This window comes from Leptonychotes weddellii, chromosome 15, assembly GCF_054177405.1.
Source record: "Leptonychotes weddellii isolate Sample4059 chromosome 15, ASM5417740v2, whole genome shotgun sequence".
NCBI lineage: Eukaryota > Metazoa > Chordata > Mammalia > Carnivora > Phocidae > Leptonychotes > Leptonychotes weddellii.
Genome location: NC_138383.1, coordinates 14973071 through 14989812, shown reverse-complemented (window position 1 = coordinate 14989812; position 16742 = coordinate 14973071). Strand labels below are relative to the sequence as shown.

Below are 16742 nucleotides of genomic sequence, written 5' to 3'. Positions count from 1 at the left end.
AGATACTTTAAGTTAGATACTTAAAGTTACCTAAATTCCTTATTTTTATAACAATTTTGATATGGTAAGGTTTTTTAAGAATGCAACTATTATAATATAGGACATACCCAAACGTTTAAAAAACAACACAAGTCCTATTGAGAACTGAGTTCTTAAAATATTACAGGGTACTTTATGTGAAGAGAAGGCAGTATCAGCAAGCTTGACTGTTTAATATGTCAGCAGAAGTCAGCATTTGTCAGGCCATCTTTTAGGTAATGTAACTACTTAGAAACGAGATATAATCCATTAAAAAACATATATACACAGATCAAAAAAATATGTTTTAATAATATAGTGATTCAGATTTAGTGACAGAATGAAAATTCAACTGCTATAATGACTACCTCAAAAGATAAAAAGAAAACCATGTCTGACATAAAAACTGTAGCAGAGTTATGATATCAGAATTACACTTCTTGATATGTAAAACTATAAACTCAGTCAAGAAAAATACAATAAAATGTCAGCAGTAGATACAGTGTTGAGGCAGAAATAAGAACAAACTTTTTAATACCTTTTTTTTTTTTTAAAGATTTTATTTATTTATTTGACAGAGAGAGGGAGAGTGAGAGCAGGAACACAAGCAGGGGGAGTGGGGGAGTGGGAGAGGGAGAGGGAGAAGCAGGCTTCCCGCCAAGCAGGGAGCCCGATGCGGGGCTCGATCCCAGGATCCTGGGATCATGACCTGAGCCAAAGGCAGACGCTTAACAACTGAGCCACCCAGGTGCCCCTTTAATGCCTTCTTCATTTGTTAACTATATGAGCCAGGTAACCTCAATAGAGACATTACTTATTAATAAACTGGAACACCGAGTTCTAAATTAAAGCTAATGAACTAGACTGGTATTTAATAAACCAGAATATTGTAAAGAGCAACAACTAGTGGATAGTTCTCAATGTTTATTTTCTACTATCCAATAGGTGATTATACTAGTCCTCTCCACTTTCCCAACCATGTTCTATACGAATCACTGTTTCAGTGTTCTAAGAAAAAGAAACAAATCAAATAACAAAATCAATTATTTTCAAAAGTTTGGTAGGAGAAAAGTTGAAACTGTTGAGTATAAGGATCTAGTATTTGATTATTAGTTAACTTAAGAGTTTGTTAAAAGTACACATTTCATATAAAAAAATACATTTTGGTTACAACTTATCAACCAGTATGTACTATTCTTAAGTATTAGTAACCAAATTCATGACAATAAAGAGATGTCTAACAAGAAAAATTACTGAGTATCAGTCCCATCAGTAAGACATTGTCTTTCCACTTCATTAGCACTTACCATGCATTATAATGTCTTGGATTGACTCTGATAGCATTTCGAAAACAAGCTAATGCTTTGTCTAATTCTTCAGTTAATACAAATTCATGCCCTAATAGAGTATAGGCATAAGCATAATTTGGATCAACCTGGATAGCTCTCTGGAAGAATTTAATTGCAATATCATGTTCCCGTTGCAAACTGAAACAGTTCCCTGCAGCACACCAGGCCTTAAAAAAAGATGGAAACAAAAACCAAATATATAATTAAAATTTTGTTTCAATTTCTCTAACAAAACCAAATTTACGACTAAAATCAAGACTCAGAACTCACTTAGAACAGAAAAACAAAAACTGAAGTTATCTTTTTTTAAAATTTATTTGAGAGAGAGAGAGAGAGCATGAGCGCATGAGAGCATGGGGGAGGGGCGGAGGAAGAGGGAGAGGGAGAGGGAATCTGGAGCAGACTTAGCACTGAGCCTGGAGCCTGTTGGGGGCTCGATATCACAACCCTGAGCCCTAAGATCAGGACCTAAGCTGAAACCAAGAGTTAGTCGCTCAACCGACTGTGCCACCTAGCACCCCCTGAAGTTTTAATAAATACAGTTGATCCTCATTGTTCATGATTTCATATTGGTGAATTTGTCTACTTGTAAAAATTTATAGTATTTGTAAAACCAAACTCTACACTTGCGAGTGCTTTAGCAGTCACCCAGCATATGAGTTGTCCAACAGGCACGGTCCCAGTTGAGGTAAAAAAAAAAGGTGACTCTATGCCTCCTTGTTTCATCTCTCACATAGAGATGACCAAAGGATAGAGAGTGTAGGGGGAAGTGCAGTGCAGGGCAAGAAGCTCTGGCTCTGGGGCCAGTTGGACAGAGGACTGAATCCTAAATATGGTACCTGTTGTAGGGTAGCCTCAGGCAAATCACCTTAACACTTCTGAATAGCATTTTCTCTTTTATATAAAATAAAGATAATAAAACCTACCAGGATGGGTTGTTTTTAGGATGTGTGTGTGTGTGTGTGTGCATTTCTCCCAAATAAAATGATCCAGTCTTTGCTAATAATAGTGTTTACAAAAACTACTGAACATAACTACCAAGAATAATGAGAATTGACTGTTTTTAATTTAATTCTAAGATTAGATATGTTATACAAGTACCACTAACTAATCTTGAGATGCAATGAAATACAATTCTTACAGGACTGGAGCATGCAAATGAATTGTGCCTATGTCTTAAAATGACAATAAAAAACCACTATTTTACTTTAATTTAAAATTAGCGCTTTTTCCAATCTACATAATTTCTGCTTAATGAACACTAATCCTGCTGGCAACAGCAATTTTTTTTTTTTTTAAAGATTTATTTATTTCAGTGAGAGCGAGAGAGAGCGTGCACACGTGAGTGCGGGCAGTGGGGAGAGGGAGAGGGAGAGAGAAATCCAAGCAGACTCTGCACTGAGCACGGAGCCTGACACAGGGCTCGATCTCACAACCCTGAGATCAGACTTGAGCTGAAACCAAGAGTTGGATGCGGAATTGACTGCACCACCCAGATGCCCCAATAACAGCAATTTTAATACAGCCAAATCTTGATTAATCTTGAATAAAATATATGCTTATGAATCTGCACCACATATTCTAGGACTTTTCTCTTCTCTGAGTCCCTCTTTGCCTGTAGAGAAGGGTGAAAAAGTGTGGATGATGCTAAATGGTGTTTGAATTACTTGCTTCATCCCCACTTGGCAAGGGTGATCAGAAGACAACTACATAAGCAAAGTGTTTCAGTTATCATACCTCTGGTGAATTTTTATCCATGTCTGTTAAGTCTTTTGAAAGAACTGAAAGAGCAACATCTTTTTGAAGATGCCAAAGTGTTGTAGAGTAGATCTCCATGCCTTCAACTCTGTAATTCTCAATCCTTCTAACCTCTGAGAATATTCTTTCAGCCTGAAATAAAAAAACTAGTTAATGGGAAAGTAAGTTGATACAATTTACATATATGCAGGGAGAGCACTGGGCACTGTTCTCATGGGACCTAAATGCTGCCTTGTTTTACAGTGTTTATGTGAATTAGTAATAACATAGGGTCCCAATGAACAATGTCCCACAATAGGTCAAATATTGAGGTAATCAAATTCACACTTAACCTAGGTATACACAAGTCACGGTAAGAGCATTAAATGTGAAAAGAAAACCTACGTTTCCACCAAAATGACAGAGGAGAAATCTATACAAAGTTACAATTTACAAAAGACAAGTCAATTATTTTATTCTCAAAAAACACATTTCCAAGTTTTAATAATGGCTTTACAGAATAACTCAGGAAAAGCGAGAGAATAATGATTTCGGTAACACAAAACCACTTATGCACTGATTTTTATTAAGAGGTTGAGTTAAAAACTTTAGGGGAAAAACAGGTTCAGTTGGCTACCAATGCTATGACATGTTGAACACTGAGCATACCCGCCAATGTCATACCTGCGGGGGAACTGTAGCTCCAGCCTAGTGATTCTCTTTTCCTTTGCAGCACTAACCTGACTTTAGGGTCCCTCCTCAGCTACTTTTTTCCTCCCCTCACTCACAGCTCCCAGAATGGTTTCTCTCACCTTGAAGTTTGAGGCTTTGGGTTTTATTTTATTTCTTCAAAGATCTTATTTATTTGACAGAGAGAGACACAGCAAGAGAGGGAACACAAGCAGGGGAAGAGAGAGAGGGAGAAGCAGGCCTCCCGCGGAGCAGGGAGCCCATGCGGGGCTCGATCCCAGGACCCCGGGATCATGACCTGAGCCAAAGGCAGACGCTTAACGACTGAGCCACCCAGGTGCCCGAGGCTTTGGGTTTTATAAAACCAATCAGTAGTTCCCTAGTTTATTCATTCAAAAGTTCAAAATTCTGAAAGTCAAGTTTAGTTTAGAATAAAAAATATTTGGACTGTTCTTAATGAAATGAAAATGGCGTAAAATAAAGAAACAGCATTTATAAAACTAGGAACTCCAAGAAATGGCCATATATTATCTAGGATTAGCTTAATGATTTTTAACTTCTCTGAAATCCCTTAAAAGTTATAGATAAGTTTTTCCAATAGGCATTGGGTATAAGAAGACAGACCTAACCACAAGTCAAATATAGGTTTTGGAAATCTTTTGGTTTCAAATTTTTCAGGATCTATTGCTTCCTCTGAAAAGTGACTGTGGCATAGACAAAAAGAAAAATGAAAAAAACTCATGAAATTAAGTTGAAACAAAGGCTTCTGTTTAGTTAAGTATCTGGGACACTGCTCTATAATTATAGGGAAACAAGAAAAATTATGTATTTTAAAGGACCTGTGAAATAATAAATTAGAAATAATTTTGAAAGGGGCTTGCCAAACACAGCTTTTGCCTATGTATCCGTAAAGGACCATTATCCAAACATGGAACTTCTAGCAATGAATAAGGCTAATCTGTCTACAGCAACACTTCTTTCTTTATCATACAATAATACATGAGTTGGTATCTTCTGTATTTATTCTCTACCTAGAACACATTTCACCCCAGATCTTTGCATGGCTCATGAAGGAGTCACCTCCTTTCTCTGAGCATACTTTTTGGTAAATAGTTCCATATATCGTTGTCCTGCAATTCCTTTAACATGCTTCATTTTTTTCTTCCTATGACCTATTGCTACCTGTCCTTATACACGTATTGGCTTACAATCTATCTCTCTTACTAGAATGCAAGCTCTATAAAAGCAAGCAATTATTTGTCTAGCTGTATTACAGAGTCTAGAAGAGAATTTAAGACATAACATGCACTGAATAAATGAACTGAAAGTAAACAGGGCAAAAAAGTAACTTTATTATAAACTTCAAATAATTTATTTTAGAGAAATTTTATTAATATATATATATTTTAAAGTTTTAAACAATTTTTTTAAGTTTAGGGGTGGGGAGAGAAAATGCTCAGAAGCTAAACTGGGTAGGAAATTAATTAATTAGTTTTAAGATTTTATTTATTTATTTGACAGAGAGAGAGAGAATAAGCAGGGAGAGCAGCAAGGCAGAGGGAGAGGGAGAAGCAGACTCTGCTGAGCAGGGAGCCCAACGCGGGACTCGATCCCAGGACCCTGGGATCATGACCTGAGCCGAAGGCAGATGCTTAACCATCTGAGCCACCATCTTATATATAAGCCCACATATATTCTTTTTTTTTTTAAAGATTTTATTTATTTTAGAGCAAGAGAGCTCAAGCAGGGGGAGGGGCAGAAAGAGGGAATCCGAGGCAGACTCTGTGCCGAGTGCAGAGCCCTACACAGGGCTCAATCTCAAGACCCTGAGATCATGACCTGAGCCGAAATCAAGAGTTGGACACTTAACCGACTGAGCCATCCAGGCGCCCACATCCATATATTCTTATGTGAAATATTTGTACCCTACTCCGTTGGATCTGAAAATATATATTACCACGTAATAGGTGTTTATAATAAAAATATTTTCTACTATATGCAGAGTTCCTACTGGGATGAATTTCTGGCATTTCATATGTTTTATAATCTTGAAAAATACTATGAAGAAAACTGTATGTAATGGAGGACATAATGTCCTCAAGACTTTTATCCTTTAGTTTTAATTATATTCGTTGCTTAAGTTATCTGTTTATACCAGAAAAAGAGAAGATTATTAACACAAAGCCAAAGAAAATTCTAATTTCCAATTTAAATTTCCGACCCAGGGCTCAATGGCTGGGTGGCTCTGTCGGTTAAGCATCTGCCTTCAGCTCAGGGCATGATCCCAGAGCTCCTTGGGAGCTCTGCCTCTCTCTCTCTCTCTGTCTCTCATGAATAAATAAATAAGATCTTAAAAAAATAAAAAATATATGGATGACTTGGATTCTCTACAAATCTATCTCAAGCAATCTCCCCAAATTTAAACTACTCACCCTTAAACAAGAGAAAAAATTGTCTATTTATATATTAAAATGCTCAGAAAATAAAGACATTACATAATAAATATTGACTTTTTTTTTTTTTAAATTTTAAACAGCTGCACACCCAGTGTGGAGCCCAAGGTGGGACTTGAACTCACAACCCTGAGATCAAGACCTGAGCTGAGATCAAGAGTCATATGCTTAACCAAGCCACCCCGGTGCCCCTAAATATTGACCTTTTAGATCTAGCTGTCTCAAGCACAGGCATTTTAATTTAAACTAGCTCTAAAAAGGCATGTAAACAGTTTTCTATACTTACTTGCATGTACTCTGAAAGTTCAAAATAGGCCCTTCCAATTTGGCACAGTACCCAACCAGTATTGTAGTGGTGAGAAGGTAGGTGGCTCAAGATATTTATAGCTTCTTTGCAGTTGTATGAACACAAAGCTAAATAACCTTTCCCCATTTCACGCAGAAGGCTCATCAAACCTTCTAGGAGAAAACAATATAGTAAACAAAGGAGAAAAACACAATAAAACAGTTTGGTTTTCTAGAAAGGCTAATACAAAATAATTTATTAAAAATTCCAACATCTATCTAGAAAAAATGGAAGGTACTTTAATGAACATTAAAAAACTTACTTAAAATAAGTGAATAAAATAAAATACAAAGAAGATATTAAGCATTTAAAACAGACCTGCTGCTGCTTTCTGTAGATTAAATGCCTGGATCTGAGGTGTGATTGTGGAGATTTTCCCTTCTGAAATGATGGAAGAGTCCAATTTTGTAATTTCCAGGCTATCATTTATGTTGGGTTGAGTTATTCCTCCTTTATTAGTTTTACTTTTAGTTTTTCTGTTTGGGATTTTAGGTGGAAACTTCATTTTTAACTTTTTGCTATTCTCCTGTAAAAAGGAGGAAAATTCCACATTTGTTAAACGCATGTATTATAGACTTCCCAATCCTTTCTCAAGTATTAGTCACAAAATAAATATATAGTTTTGACTGGTCTAAATTTTTCTCAGAAAAAATTTATAATAAAAAATTTCAAAGTCCTTTAATTTTAAATGCAACAATTCTGAAAATAAATTGTATTAATGAACTAGTATATAAGGTAAATCAGTATTGTTTTTGTTGCTCTTTTCTGAAAGTGTATAACTTTCATTTATTATTTAAAAATAAGAAAATAAATGGATGCAATATTACCTAATTGTCTTCAGAGCATTATAACTGGTAAGTTATAAAATTGTTGAATTGTTCATGTCAAAGTTAAAAATTATCCATAATATTTGTCAATGGACCAACAAAAACTTACCAAGGGCATAATGAGGTCCTTGTATAAAGAAATGTGCAAAGAAAACACAGGAAATTTATCCTTCCCCTAATTTTCCTAGTGAGAATATCTGACATAGCCACAGGGCATCATCAAATCCAGGAGACTGAATTGGTTCAATAGTATCAACTAAATTACACATCTTATTTGGATTTCATCAGTTTTTACATGTACTTTTTTTTTTGACGTGATAGTTCTATGAAATTTTATCACATGTATGCTTCATGTAATCAACCACCACAATAAGGATATAGGACTGTCTGACCACTACACAAAAAAATTCCTTTGTGCTATGCTCTAGTAGTCATATCTTCCCCCCAAGTCCTAACTCCTAATAGCCACTGATCTGTTTCCCATCATAAGAATTTTGTCCTTTGAACAATGTTTTATAATATTTATTAAAGAACCAAGAAAATTTATAAATGTTATCAACAGCTTTATAAATTAAAAAAAATTAGAAAAATTTAAATAGTCTCTCAATTTATTTATTAGAGATGGAGGGGGAAGCTTAAGTAAATGTGACATATGGAAATCTTTAGATTACCTTGGTCGTAGAGCTGTCACTAGTAAAAAGACGTGAACTTCTTCGAGGCAGTGCGTTTGGGGGAGATGTGATAGTGGGGCTCAATACCTGAGGTGTTGTACTAAAAAATGATAAAAGTAGACATTAAAAAAAAAACCCCAGCTTATGAGCATTACTTATTGTTTCAATTCAGATACATTAAAAAAAACACATTCATCATGTTTGTATTCTAAAGATGATGAGTTTGGTCGGTCCGTTTGTCATCCCTCTACGAAAACTAAGAATTTAAAAGCTATCTGTATTACCATAAAATAATAAAGATTATAGCACAGAGCTTCATTCTATCTGAAATTGCTAATTTGAACTTAAAACAATCCACATAAAAACTGTGTATCAATAAATAATAAACACATCTATAAACTAATTCTCTCTAGCCCTCATTTGCAACCATAGCAAATTAGAGAAAAAAAGATAGTTGGACATGGATAGTCCAAATGTGGGATATTTGCCAACAAATAAATACCATTAGAACAATTATTATTTCCCTATAAATTCAAACTACCACATCAAGGTTTATTCTGTTTAGAACCAAAGAAATCTAATAATTGCCCGGGTACATTTTTTTTTTTTTAACTTTAAAAGGCAAACTTCTAAGGTACAAGGATTCCATTCTTAGAAAGTAAGCAAACTTAAAACCTCAAGTTACCTGAAAGTGGGCTAGTCTATGGACTAAACGGTTTACAGTTTATGTGAAATCCCACTAGTTACCTGAATTTGAGTCACAGAAGCTTCTAAGAATTAAAGAGACACTGACCAGTGAGTACAAAAAGCCCAGGCTGCTCTTACCTTTTCAAAAGACAGAATCTCAATGTAGGTATTACAGCAAGTGAGGTCACTTAGGTTGATGAATTAATTTTATTTTATGATACATTTTTATATGTATTTTTAATTTTTTATTTTACTTTTTAAAAAGATTTATTTGAGGTGGGGGGCAGAGGGAGAGAGAGAGAGAGAGAGTCTTAAGCAGACTGTTCACTGAGTGCGGAGCCCTACATGGAGCTTGATCTCACGACCCTGAGATCATGACCTGAACTGAAACCAAGAGTCAGATGCTTAACTGACTGCGCCACCCAGGCGATCTGATACATTTTTTTTAAATTAGGATTTTATTATTATTATTATTTTTTAATTTTTAAAAGAAGATTTTAGGGGCACCTGGGTGGCTCAGTCGTTAAGCGTCTGCCTTCGGCTCGGGTCATGATCCCAGGGTCCTGGGATTGAGCCCCACATCGGGCTCCCTGCTCCGTGGGAAGCCTGCTTCTCCCTCTCCCTCTGCCCCTGCCCCTGCTTATGTTCCCTCTCTCACTGTGTCTCTCTCTTTCTGTCAAATAAATAAATAAAATATTTAAAAAATATATATTTTATTTACTTATTTGTCAGAGAGAGAAAGAGCAAGAGAGAGAGAGAGCACAGGCAGGGGGAGCGGCAGGCTGAGGGAGAAGCAGGCTCCCCACCAAGTAAGGAGTCTGATATGGAACTCGATCTCAGGACCCTGGGATCATGACCTGAGCCAAAGGAAGACACTTAACCGACTGAGCCACCCAGGCATCCCTAGGTTTTTTTTACTTATTTATTTTTTTTAAAGAGATTTTATATATTTATTTATTTGTCAGAGAGAGAGTGTGAGAGAGCACACAAGCAAGGGGAGTGGCAGGCAGAGGAAGAAACAGACTCCCCACCAAGCAAGGAGCCTGATGCAGGACTTGATCCCAGGACCCTGGGATCATGACCTCAGTCGAAGACAGACGCTTAACCGACTGAGCCACCCAGGTGTCCCCCTAGGATTTTTTTAGAGGAGATTAGGGTTCACAGCAAAATTGAGGGGAAGGTACAGAGAGATGTACCATATACCCCTGCCCCCAACATGCACAGCCTCCCCCATTATCAACATGCCCCACGAGAGTGGGACATTTGTTATAGGTGATGAACCTACACTGATGCATTATAAAGTCGACAGTTTTATGATAGAGTTCACCCGTGGTTTTGTTCATTCTATAGGTACGTGTGAATATATAATGACATATATCCATCATGGTATCATACAGAATATTTTCACTGCCCTAATCCTCTGCACTCTGCCTACTCATCCCTCCCCCCTCCAACCCCTGGCAACTACTGATCTTTTTTGTTTCCATAGTTTTGCCTTTTATAGAAGTTGATTCATTTTTAAAAGTACAATATTCTTTATTTGAACAACTATGTCATTTATGCTACAAATGTGAATTATATGTTGTCAATAATATTACCTAATTATAGAAAAGAGTTTGCCTGAGAAGCGGGAGGGAATAATTTCATCCATGGAGCAGTTTATAGGAAGGACAAGCCTGAGAAAAAATGCTGAGACTTCTTAAAAGCCAAGAAAAGTTGCAGGAGTATAACATGAATCTTGTCGGGGTAGAAGTAAAAATAATAGTAAGATGATTCTGGGGCTAGGAGGATGAAGAAGACAAACTCTTCCTAATCATAATTTTCATTACGGTTCTGTTAGCTCCGAAGGGCAATTTGACAAAAGAAAAAAATGTCCGAAGTCTGACAGACATCAGGAAAATGAAGCAGGATACTGAGTGAGTTTGAAACACTGGTCGTAGCACATGAAATATACTCATCTCTTTATAACTTGCATCTTTTTAACTAGGAATTTGAGAATGAAAGGAATGTGCTCTAGAATCAGATTGTTGAGGTTTGAAATCAATTCTATCACTTATTACCTATGTGATTATGTGCCGGTTATATTAAACACTTTTTAAAAAAGTTTTTGTAGGGGTGCCTGGGTGGTTCAGTCGATTGAGTGTCTGCCTTTGGCTCGGGTGGTGATCTTGGGGTCTTGGGATCAAGCCCTGAGGCAGGCTCCTTGCTCAGCGGGGAGTCTGCTTCTGCCTCTCCCCCCCCACCCCCTGTTCATGTTCATTCTCACTCTCTCTCAATCTCAAATAAATAAAATAAAATCTTTAAGAAAAATAAAAAGTTTTTTGTAAGTAGTATCATCTTATGGTTTCGTAATAAAGTATGAATGCTAGTTATAAGAAGATGCCTTGGAAAGAATATAAAAATTATTTTTAGAGGTTAATATATGTAGAGAAAATGATAACATACAAACTTTTTGGGGAAATTTAGCTAAGAGAACTATGCTATTCTAATCATCTCTAAAAAAACAACTTTCTAAAAAAAAAAAAAACAGACTTCCACTGCCAATTGTAAATGAAGTAAAATGGACCAGATTTACTATCCCATCTTAAACAACTATTAACACTGAACAAAATATATGAAATGATGCTTTTCAGACATTGGACAGCAAGCACATATGCCTGAGAATTCTGAGGACACAGTGCAGGGAGAGGGAACACAAACAGAACTTAGTGGTCTTCCTGTGTTGAGAAGAAAATGTTGAGACTTACAAGAAGTGAAGGCAGCTAGAATATGAAGATCAGAGTACTAGAAAGGGGAGAGCTACAAAGAAGGAGAGCTTCAAAGATCTGCTGGAAGTTTTCCTAGAATCTGCAGTTGAAACTGAGTAGCGCAACTGTTTGAGTGTGTTATAATAAAAAACTCATCTGGTCTTTGTCCTGAATTCTTGAGAAGCAGCTTCTAAATGCTCTGAATCTCTCTCTATCTCTTTTTTTTTTAAAGATTTTATTTATTTATTTCTTTGACAGAGACACAGCGAGAGAGGGAACACAAGCAGGGGGAGTGGGAGAGGGAGAAGCAGGCTTCCCGCTGAGCAGGGAGCCGGATGCCGGGCTCGATCCCAGGACCCTGGGATCATGACCTAAGCCGAAGGCAGATGCTTAATACTGAGAAACCCAGGCGCCCCAATGCTCGGAATTTCTCAAGCGATATGAGTGTCTTTGTTCTTCATGGTGGGCCCCTGAGACCACACCTGAGTTTATGCTGATGAAATGACTTGTGGTGGCCCTAGATAGATTCAGAATACTGGGCTGGCCATGTTGGAAAGACCAACCAGTGATTAGACAGTTGAAGCTTTCAGCTGGGTGTTAACAGCCTGACCTTCTCTAGGAAGGGGACAGCGGCTGGAGATTGAGTTAAATCACACGACCAATGACACAATCTATCATGCCTATGTAATGTAACTCCAATAAAAACTTTGACTACCGGGGCGCCTGGGTGGCTCAGTCGGTTAAGCGGCTGCCTTCGGCTCAGGTCACGATTCCAGGGTCCTGGGATCGAGTCCTGCATTGGGCTCCCTGCTCAGCGGGAAGCCTGCTTCTCCCTCTCCCTCTGCCTGCCTCTCTGCCTACTTGTGCTCTCTCTCTGTCAAATAAATAAATAAAATCTTTAAAAAAAAAAAACAAACACAAAAAACTTTGACTACCAAAACTCAGTTGAACTTCCTGGTTGGCGAACACACTGATGCACTGGTGAGGTGACACGTCTCACCCAGGGGAAAGGACACAGAAGCTCTGTGTTCAGGACCCTCCCAGACCTCATCCTATGGGCCCTCGTTTGTCTGGTCCTGACTGGTATCCTTGATAACTATAAGTATAGAACTTTCCTAGATTCTATGAATTGTCCTAACATATTAAACCTCAGGGGGTAGTAAGAACCCTCAAATTTGTAGGTAGTTGGTCAGAAGTGAAGGTGGCCCAGGGAACCCTTGAAATTGTAGTTGCTAAGTCAACAAGATTTGTTAAGTCTTGCTGGGACTATGATCTTGCCTGCAGAGTCTATGCTATTTCTGGGTAATTAGTACCAGAACTTACTACAGTATTACAGTGAGGAAAACTACCTGAATCTAGAGAAAGAACTACTGCAAAGGAGCTGGCAGAACAACTCTTGGAGCTCAACCTGGGCTGGGAGTAGCTTATATTTTCAATAGCCAGAATGAAGAAACCTCATACTCAGCACGTCACTGAGTATTCAAAGAATACTGCCTCAATAGTGGGGCAAAATTAGTCTAGACTAAAGGCCACTCTTGTCTTACCCAACAAAACTTAAAAATCGAGACCTGAAATGAATAAACTATTAACAAGTAACTGCCTCCCAGAATAAAACAGAAATACTTAAAAGAAGATAAAATAGTCCAGCACTCAACAACGTAAAATTTCCAACATTTACTGGCATAAAAACAACAACAACAAAACTAGACATACAAAGAAGCAGGAAAATATAACTTATAATGAAAAGAAAAAAAAATCAATAAAAAACAGACCCAGAAATAACACAGTAAGGACAGTAGACAAAATCATTAAAAGAGCTATTATAGATATATTCCATATGCTCAAAAAGGTAGAAGAAAGAATGGACATGTTAAAGGAGAGAACCAAATCAAACTTCTGGAGATAAAAAATAGAACATCTGAGATTAAAACTATATCTACATTCTGGTTGGGGTTAATAGCAGATTAGACACTGCAGAAGAAAAGATTAGTTAACCTGAAGACATAATAATAAACACTATCCAAAATGAAACAGAGGAAAAAGACTGCAAACAAAAATGAACACAGTACTGAACTGTGAGGGACAACTTCATGGTCTAATAAACACATACTCAGTGTCCCAGGAGGGGAGAGGGGGACAGGACCAGAAAAAATACTTGAAGAAATAATGGCCAAAAATTAACTAAATTTAATAACAACTACGAAATCACAGATCCAAGAAGCTCAATCAATTTGGAGGCCAAGAAAGAGGAAAACTACACGACAGCACATCATGATCAAATGACTTAAAATCAGAAATCAAAGATAAAAATTGTAAAACTATCAGAAAAGAGACACATTACATACACAGGAACAAAAAATGAGAATGACACACTTCTTGTCAGAAACAAAACAAGCGAGAGGACAGTAGAACAACATCTTTAAAGAAAAAACTATGAACAAGAATTCTCTATCTAGTGACAGTATCTTTCAAAAACAAAACAAAGATGAAATAAAAATCTCTTTCAGACATACAAAAGCTGAAAAAATTCATTACCAGCAGACTTGGACTATAAGAAATTTTAAGTCTTTCAAGATGAAGGAAAAGGATACCAAATTGAAATGTGAACCTATAGAAAGAAATAAAGAGCACCGGAAATAGTAAATATGTGGGTAAATACAAAATAGATTTCTTTTTCTTATTTTAAAAAATCTCTCCAGAAGATAACTGCCTATTTAAGGGAAAAACTATAACAATGCACAATCGGTTTACATACATGTGAGGTAAAATCTATGACAACAATAGCATAAAGATGGGGAGAGGAGCATGAAAGCACACTATCATAAGGTTTTATACTATATATGATGTGGTACAACATTATTTGAAGGTAGACTTTGATAAGTTAGAATACATACTATAAACACTAAAACAGCCTCTAAAAAGACAAAATAAAGAATAATTATTAATAAGGCAATGTTATGTTGAACTGTGTTTCCCCAAAAATATGCTGAAGCCCTAACCTCCACTACCTATGAATGTGACTTATTTGGACACAGGCTCTTTGTTGATATAATCAAGTTAAGATGAGGTCATTAGGGTGAGCTCTAATTCAGTATGACTGATGTCCTCAGAAGAGGGAAATCTGGATATAGAGACACACAGGGAAGATGACCACGTTCACATGGTCACACGACAGAGGCACATATTGAGTTATGCTCCCACCAACTAAGCTACCAGAAACTGGAAGAGACAAGGAAGGATCTTCCCTTGGAGGCTTCAGAGGGAGCATGGCCCTGAATACGCTTCTGTTGTTTTAAACCATCCAGTTTGCAGTAACTTTGTTATGGCAACTGTAGGAAACTAAGATAGGCAATAAAGGAGATAAAATACAAAAAAACCCCACAAAATCATTAAAAGTTGATGTTTATTAAAGTTAGTATAATTGTTTAGCTTAAGTGAAATGTGTAATTCCATAAATTATGCTTATATATTCTTTAGGATTAGCATTTATTCAGCCTATATAATGGTGCTCTGCAGGAGCCCTCAGGTTCCTTCTCATAACTGAGCTCCAGGCAATCCCTGTCACCTGTCTGTGAGCTGACAGTCATGAGACTTGCCATCTTGGCATTTCAGAAATATTGAAGCCTTTTATATTAGTCAAGGTATATGTACATCTGTGTCTATTTTAAGTCTTACGGTACATGTTCACTATTTTACAAGGAGACAGTTGTATCATTCTTTTAAAGTATTAGCTATGATTTGTTTTTGAGTACTTCAACAGAAAAAAGAAACCCTACTTAACACCATTTCTGTGTGGCAGTGGATTATTTAAAGATTTACCAGATTAACTTTATGATCTGTATATATAAGTGCATAATAGGGGAAGGGGAGAATGAAATCTATCTGTACTTGACCAATGAAGGTCATGTAATAAGAAGAAAATTATTTTAGAGGAGTGTTCAGAATATCTAGTTTAAACAAATTCATGAGGGAATTAGAGTAAAATAAAAAGATCTTTTGGTTACCTTTGTCTTGATTTGTATTAAAATACTCAACTAAAAATTACACTAGTCTTTTCAGTAAGTTTGAAATTTTTTTTTTTTAAAGATTTTTATTTTTTAAGTAATCTCTATACCCAGCGTGGGACTCGAACTTACAACCCCAAGATCAAGAGTTGCATGCTCTACCGACTGAGCCAGCCAGGTGCCCCTAGAAATTTCTAATTTGACACATTCAAAATTTATAATAGTCATTCTAGACTTCTTGGGAAAGTCAAAACCTGCCTAAAGTGAATAAAGTCATATTTTATAGCAAGAAAAGCCAAGAATATCAAATAATGACACCATAATAAATACCTTGTTTGTGGGCCAGAACTTTGTGTTTGTGCAACAAGAATTGGGGTTACCTCTCGACTATTTCCACTCTGTGAGAAGACAGACTTTGTTCCAGTTTGGCCGATTCTGGCAACAGACTGTAAAACACAAAAAGTCTAAGGTTTGTGAATTATAAATTGCACTGAAAATGGTAAAAGACACCATGATGCTCCCATCTACATTTTCCCAATGCAAGATTTCATAATATATACTGTCATCTGAAAACACAAATTACTGTCATTTTTTTTTTAAGATTTTATTTATTATTTATTTGAGAGAGAGAATGAGATAGAGAGAGAGAGAGCATGAGAGGGGGGAGGGTCAGAGAGAGAAGCAGACTCCCTGCTGAGCAGGGAGCCCGACGTGGGACTCGATCCCGGGACTCCAGGATCATGACCTGAGCCGAAGGCAGTCGCTTAACCAACTGAGCCACCCAGGCGCCCAAATTACTGTCATTATTAATGTCAATTAATATATTAGGATTAACATCGAACTATTTCCTCATTTTAACCTCAGCATTTTTTAAAAAAGATTTTATTTATTTATTTGGGAGAGAGTGAGCGAGAGAGAGCACAAGCCGGGGAAGTGGCAGAGGGAGAGGGAGAGGAAGGAGCAGACTCCCTGCTGAGCAGGGAGCCTGATGTGGGACTCCATCCCAGGACCCTGGGATCATGACCTGAGCTGAAGGCAGATGCTTACCGACTGAGCCACCCAGGTGCCCGCTTAACCTCAGTATTTTTATCTTTATACTATCCTTTCATTTTTCACTTTAGTTTTGTTTTTTTTTTTTTAAGATTTTATTTATTTATTTGACAGACAGACAGCAAGAGAGGGAATACAAGCAGGGGGAGTGGGAGAAGAAGCA

The 16742-nt window shown here is 37.0% G+C and overlaps 1 protein-coding gene across 7 annotated transcripts in view; it reads right to left on the bottom strand.

Moving 5' to 3' along the window:
• The window catches only part of CDC27 (cell division cycle 27), a 77650-nt gene that overhangs the window by 23872 nt on the left and 37036 nt on the right, over positions 1–16742 (bottom strand). For 2 of the 7 annotated variants that reach the window (XM_081804791.1, XM_081804795.1), the window contains exons 9-14: positions 15860–15993; positions 8092–8191; positions 6912–7119; positions 6534–6706; positions 3105–3257; positions 1326–1534 (exon numbers count right to left, since the gene is read on the bottom strand). In XM_081804791.1, the coding sequence (XP_081660917.1) occupies positions 1326–1534; positions 3105–3257; positions 6534–6706; positions 6912–7119; positions 8092–8191; positions 15860–15993 (977 nt within the window). The remainder of the gene's footprint in view (positions 1–1325; positions 1535–3104; positions 3258–6533; positions 6707–6911; positions 7120–8091; positions 8192–15859; positions 15994–16742) is intronic. The other 5 variants (XM_081804793.1, XM_081804796.1, XM_081804794.1 and 2 more) reach the window with 3 other exon arrangements.